General features: G+C 39.0%; 1 protein-coding gene and 1 non-coding gene across 2 annotated transcripts in view; both read left to right on the forward strand.

Annotated features, from left to right (window-relative positions):
* The first annotated feature begins 593 nt into the window (after positions 1–593).
* Positions 594–6,859, forward strand: part of LOC138037699 (amiloride-sensitive sodium channel subunit alpha-like) — a 12,877-nt gene continuing 6,611 nt past the window's right edge. Inside the window, exons 1-5 of the mRNA XM_068883603.1 lie at positions 594–644; positions 2,805–3,082; positions 4,678–4,780; positions 5,583–5,742; positions 6,438–6,571. Coding sequence (XP_068739704.1) covers positions 2,816–3,082; positions 4,678–4,780; positions 5,583–5,742; positions 6,438–6,571 — 664 coding nt within the window. The 5' untranslated portion in view covers positions 594–644; positions 2,805–2,815. The remainder of the gene's footprint in view (positions 645–2,804; positions 3,083–4,677; positions 4,781–5,582; positions 5,743–6,437; positions 6,572–6,859) is intronic.
* On the forward strand, positions 5,983–6,088 carry LOC138039534 (U6 spliceosomal RNA). The gene has a single exon (XR_011130611.1). It is a non-coding gene; the product is annotated as a U6 spliceosomal RNA (small nuclear RNA).

A 6,859-nucleotide genomic window follows, 5' to 3' on the forward strand; every position in this document is an offset into this window, starting at 1 on the left:
TGGAATTTATGCTTCAGGCAAAATGCAAGACATGAAATTAGCTATAAAACAATAATGAATTGCAAGGTGCTAGTCTTCTATGTGTTTTGACATGTATTGGTCAGCAGAGAATCCATTCAAGCAGAAGCCTTTGTTGCCACCACTCTTTTTCTTGTGTTTAAAACATGATGCCACTTAAGACTGTTCTGTCAGTCAACAAGAAAATAAATACTAGACCAAATTCAAATTCAAAGCTCAAGAAAGTGAAGACAATTCGGCTGGCTGACAAAATTGAGCATAGCAAAGAGACTACTTAACGTAATGAAACTTATGTAACCATGAGAACATCTATGTCGGCACCTGTTTGTCGCTTCGTGTTTTAACAAATCATGGTATATATCCAGCAGAGTTGTACTTTAATCAGTTAGAGACTCGATGTCAATGATACATCAGGTGATATCATTTCATTTTTGAGTTATTTTCACGATCTACAGTCGTCCTGTCATAATTTCATTACCAATACTTCACTGTGCGACTTTCTACCCAAGGCTTAAGTCCGGTATGGGCTACTACTGGTCTCATTAAATCAATTTTCTAAAGGAATGTTTTCTGGTCGGCCTTTGATGCTCTACAGAACAACTCTTTAAGAGGTACAGCTTAAACAGGTAAACCCTTCTGCAGTTTCTACGAAAAACCATGTTATCTTAGGCAAATTAAACTCGCTTATCCGCACTAAAATGGCTAAACTGTATGTTTTTGTGTTGTTTTTTTTTTGCAAAATGACAAGAAGAAATGTCTTTTTCACTCACTCCGACAAACTATCGAAGAGCGCATTAACTGCTATTGTGTGTTTTAGGTTTTTTTTTCAAGCTTATTAAACCGGTCTAAATTGCACGTCAATTAAAGAATTTCACTTCACTTACCACATTTTTGGAAAAATTAAAATCCGTCGATTTAAATCGTTGAATAGATGTAGAACTTAAACAGAGTGGAGTTAGGCTTTTCTCCGCTATGCTAACATTTTAAGTTGATTCTAAGGACTAGCTTTTTCGAATTTTTTTCTTCTGTTTATTTTAAGGAATTAGGGCCCATACGTTAAATAATTTCAATCGGTTCGCTCCAATAAAGAGGGCTGAAAGAACAAATATTTCGATATAGTTTCAGTACTATATTCTTATTAAACACTTAATTGTGTCGTCCTATTTGGAAATACACCTGTCTTGATAATGATAAACTGGAAAACTGCCCTGTTGACTGTACCTCAAAAATATTCATCGCGTCGTCATCTTTCAACTACAAGAGCTTTACTTCTCTCATCACTGCACGAGAAAAACTGACAACTATTGAATTTCCACTATTTCTTTCCAAGAACTATATTCTTCGTTTGAGAAGAGTTAGGGTGACAAAACCTTTTCCTTCCATTTATTGGTAAATTTGTAGGGGGTTTAGTTCAAGTTGCTGATACGTACCCCCATATTGACGATTCAAGATTCTTCTGCCAGAAACAGTAAATTAGGGTTGGACGTGAATCGAGAGATGAGAAAACAGTCATTGAACACGAAATTTTTGCCACAATAATTTCCAACGCAAATTATAGAAGAGTCCTTTCAATTGTTCGTTTTTGTATTTTGTATTCGTGTTTTCGTCGCTAATAATAAATGCTGTTACGTTTTCAAGATCGGATATCTTCTTAATTAACCGATGAGTAGGTGAGGAATCTCTCTTGGGTAAGGCATAAGTGACAACAATTCACCGAAGCGGTCCGGAGCGGGTGGCTAGTTAACAACTATTCACCGAAGTGGAGGTGGCTAGCGGTGGATTTTTGTAAATATCCAACGCTAGCCACCGACATTGAGGTGAATAGTTGTTTTAGTATATACTAAAACAGTGAGATAATATACAGCACAAAAAATTAATTTGGATGTTTTCTTCACTTGTCACGGATGCAAATCGGGACGCCATTTTCTCCCGAGTTACTCGGAAGATAAATAGCACAGGATATTCGGAGTTTGACGAGCCAATCAGCGCGCGAGTTCAACGCTATCCACTGTTTTAGTATATACTAACAAAGGATATTCGGAGTTTGATTAGCCAACCAGAGCTTCAAGCCTTCATCGCTATCCAGACCACTGTTTTAGTATATACTAAAAGACAATATTGGCAAAGTAAGCGGGGTGTCAGATGAGAAAACAGTCAACTATTATCGAGTAATTATGCGATTGAAAATGCAATAGTATGTCATGTTCACTGTGTTTATCAAACTGAGAAGCATACCGAGACACGGAGGACATAAAGGAAGGTGGTGGAATTTTAGCAATGTCTACTTTGTGAAAATTTGAACATTTTTTCCAAAATATCCAAACGCAATTCTGTTTTAGGTAACCTTGCTTTTTTTTTTTTTCAGATTCAAGTCACGGTGCATACATACATGCATAGCGCAGATTTAATCCACACAAAGATATGTCTGACCATGCATTGCTACAGAAACTTCAAAACGTTCACAAGTTTCACTTCTAGCTACTTCTACTGAAGATACATAGTCTGTTCTTGGTTTTCATCAACAAAGTACATTGTCTCTTCTCGTTTTTCTTCACCGAAATAAATTTTGTCAAAGAGTTTCAAAATTCAGTAGGGGGCGTCAAGTTAACAACTAAATTCGCTCAAGGCCTCAGTTAAGCATGTTTACAAGCACTGTGGTTGACCTTCATCGAAAGCCCTCCTTCCCACAGGAAGACAATTCACCCTTCCTCCCCCTCCCCCCTTTCCTTCCTGGTTTCTGAACGCGCTGCAACTTCAATCTCTGCCTTTTTTTTTTTCTTTTGAAGTTACAATAGATATGCAGTCGCCAAACAAAGCGAATGGTTCCTCTCAAAAGTCTCAACAATTAAAGTCATTTCAGGAAAGGATATTTGAGTGTTTTGGCTACACTACAGCTCATGGCTACGGTCGTGTTGCAGATGCTACTGATTCCTCGCTTCGCAGGTGTTTTTGGTTACTGGCATGTGCTGCTGCCTTTGGTATCTTCGTTTATCAGCTGCAGGATTTAACTTCCCAGTACCTCTCAAGACCTCTAAAAACAAGAGCATGGATTGCGCATGAACAGGTCAGATGAAAGCAAGAACCTCCCTTCTTCAATTTAAGCCATTCAGTTCCAATGTTACTAGAAGTCGTCTATGGCTAACATACTATCTCCGGTATTTGTGAGCAATGAAATGCGAATTTATAGACAAAACTGAGTAGAGACATGTGCATCAACAGGCAAATTTTTAAACCCCTAAAAAGTTTGAAAAGCACGCCGCCGCTGTTTATACATAAGTCCTCAACACTTTGTTCATTTTGAGCGCAAATGAGTTTTGCCAAAAAGGCGGTGCTGCGATTTTTGAATAGGGATGTTATTAGAAGACGCACCTTCGCTTGTGCTGTTTGAGAGCCCTTGCTTTTGCTGTGAGAAGCGACCGATTCTCGATTTGATGATAGAGAGATTTAGCATCAGGTTTCAACGTAAAACGGCAAACGTCGGCTTGCCGTTTCGCGTTTCATGTAAAATGGAGTGAAGCTTGTGACTTGAGCTTCGCGTGACCCACGGCAACTCGAAATACACTAGGGAGCTTACGAAACGAGGACGAAGACGGCTACGAGGACTTCATTTAAAAATACGAGTTCGCGTTATTCATATCACTAAGAAACTATTTCATGTCGTTTCGCGTTAAAAATGTGTAGTAACTGTCGAGGAATTAAACTGGTATGAGTGAGTTGGAAGCGTAGAGAGAGAACTGAAAATTCATCGTCATGTGCTAACGTCCACAACAGAACCTTGAATTTGGTTATTTCACGCGGTCATTTAGGAGATGACGGCCGGAAGAAATGTACCAAAATGTAAAACGCACGTGCAGAGCCATTGTTTTCGCTCACTAAACCTATTGTTTTGTAGCGTCGTCGTTGCCGTCGGCGTCGTCGTTTCGTAAGCTCCCTATTGTTAATCTCCAGTACTTCGTTAACAAAAAACAAAAACTTCAAATGCTTTAAACATTGTTTGCCGAAAGAGACGCTATATAAACAGAAAATCTGTCAAATTTTGCGAGATTCAATGAAGTTGTTTTATGAGACAATAGAGAGTCAACGTGAATTCATGAAGAATATTGCAGTAAGGAGTCACTTATGAACGATCTATAATCATGAAGCTTAATTTGGTCTAGTTTCACTTACCGGAAAATGGTTTGGGGGTTCTTTTTTTCCACAAACAATTTGCTATGTAGAAGAAAAACGAGAAGAAAATTCCATGTATACGACAAACGCGAAAATGCCTACTTTCACTAAGAAGGGGGCGGCAAACGCGAAAAATGGCGGGAAAATCATGGTCACGTGGTCACTTTTGCTAAATCTCTCTAATGACAAAAACTAGTAATAGAAAAGGAATCTATAATTAAGCTTGTGGTATGGTAACAAGAAAGACTCATGAAGTTTATTTCAACCAATGTGTAAAACAAAGAAACAAATGACCGTTATTTTAAAGTTTTAAAAAATCTCTAAAATTCAGTAGACGATTTCATTGACTTCTTCATTATTCTAGAGCAGTTTTTGGCTTAGATGGAAATATTAAGATATCAGCATGCGCATTTGTGACGCTTCCATGCACGCGTCAACCGAAGATTGTTAAAGACCAGGGCGAGTTAAACAATGTTTACGCGTTCTACACAGAACCTGCCATTTCCTCAAGTCACTGTGTGCAACCTCAACAAGATTCGCCGATCAAAGATACCTGAAGATGTCTTAAAGGATTATCCGCAAATTCTTGGCCCAAGTGAGTCCGTATATTTGAAATTTAAAAATGTCTATGTGTTCATGGTGAAAAGGTGCTTGAAAAGTGACAAGTTTATCTGCGGCCTTTCACTACATAAAGGTAAGACGGAAAGCCGCAAGAATCTGGAACAAAAATTCATCTTCCACATCGGCACCCTTAATCCTCACGGTATTAACGAACGCTTTTCATTTACCTAATGTATTCCTATTTTTCACGTTGTCATGTCACTACCAATAGCGCAGCTCCTACTCTACTATAAAAACTACACATAACCCACAATTCCTCGATTCGCTCTGACGAAGGGCTAACGCTCGAAACGTCATCTTTTAGAATCTCTGTACGGTGGTCAATTTACATTATCAACTCCGTTGATAAAACCAAATCTTTGTATACTAACAAGCTAATGCCAAGCGCATCTGACGTACGTGAGAAAGAATGAGAAAAACAAGCCAAATTCTCCGCGTAGTTGACCGTCAAAAGAGGAGAAAATATTTTTTCATACTCTCCTTCAGAACCTCAATCCAAAATCGTAACTGTCAGAGTGTTCTTGTCGAACCCGGGATATATTGGTGAGAGGCGAGCGCTCTCACCACTGCGCCAGCTCTGCTTCCTGGCTTCCCCACACACATACATGGTAATGAAATGATTCTAATCAATAAAATAAAATAAAAACGCGTATGAAAAATGAATCAAACTTTGCAATACTGGTAAAATTCCTCTCTCTGAAGATTCAGGAATATAGTGACAGTGATGTGATTTTGACTATGAATTTGATGATTTTTTGCTTGATTGTCTTTTCAAGTATCAAACGCCACTAATAATTCATCAAAGCTTCACGGACACAAACTAAAAACAAAAGTTCACCAACGTTTGGCTGAATACCCCGATGACATCCTGCAAGCCGCTGGACATCAGCTGCAGGACATGATATTAAACTGCGAGTACAACAACATAGATTGCTTGTAAGTATGTAACGTCGTGTTAGGACACAACCCTAACGCTAACCCTGAAGGTTTTACCGCGTTTAGATAATTTTGTGCAATTACCTACCAGACTCTCTTTGCCGCTGGTCAAGGAAACGATGGCTCTGAGAACGACATTGGGGTTAGTGTTATCATGTGTCAACTTGCTTTTATTATTTTTTTTGTCTTATTTTTTTTAGCCTGGTGTAACTGGAAACTTTGGAAGAATAATTGCATTTCGTTAAGTGCTGTTAGACATGAATAACTGTTTGGAACGATACAGAGAAGATTAGCATGACCCCTGCGCAAGGATGACACGCAAATTCGTGAAGCGTTCCAAATCTTTTTAGGAGGAGCAGGCGTGGCTGAGGTGGTTAGTGCGCGGTTTTGGGAGCAAGAGGTCCCCGGTTCGATTCTCAGTGACTTCAACGTCTGTTCCGACTTTCCTAAGATCCGTGTAGCTATAGCTTTAAATGAACGTATAACGGAGCACTGACAGAGGGAGGTGGGTAAAGCGCTTCCATTGATACCAGTTTCCTACCTGAAGGAATACCGACGTTAAATAAAGTAACTTTATACCCTCACTTTACTAATAATTTTCGACAATCTTATCCTGACTCACCCTCATCCCATTTTTTAATACTATGTAAAGTTAGATAGTGATGTAACTGTCACGATACATATAACTGCCACAGAAATGAAATGCGTGACCTGTGGACGCAATTAACGCATCCGAAGTTTGGAAACTGTTATACATTCAATGGAGGAAGAGATCCTAACAACAAGCAGATCACAGTTCTTATGTCATCCCTTCCGGGACATGAAGAAGGTAATTTGTTGCCAACCACTCCTCCCTCCTCAAATATTGTCACACATCGAGCACGCTGTATCTTCAATATGCACATTCTCAGCTCAAATATATGAGTGAAAACACATCCGAAAACCTAGGCCAACATCTAACGTGGAGTAACGTTTATACTCTGGATAATGACTTGTACACAAAGTTATCTAGTATTTGACCTAGTGGGGCATGCATTGTATATAGCAAGGTCGGAAAGCTTTCCGTTTTTTCTTGTGAAGAGAAATGCAAAACTTTGAATCCAGGCTCTTTCTCTCT

Source organism: Montipora capricornis, chromosome 2 (genome assembly GCF_036669925.1).
Source record: "Montipora capricornis isolate CH-2021 chromosome 2, ASM3666992v2, whole genome shotgun sequence".
Classification (NCBI taxonomy): domain Eukaryota; kingdom Metazoa; phylum Cnidaria; class Anthozoa; order Scleractinia; family Acroporidae; genus Montipora; species Montipora capricornis.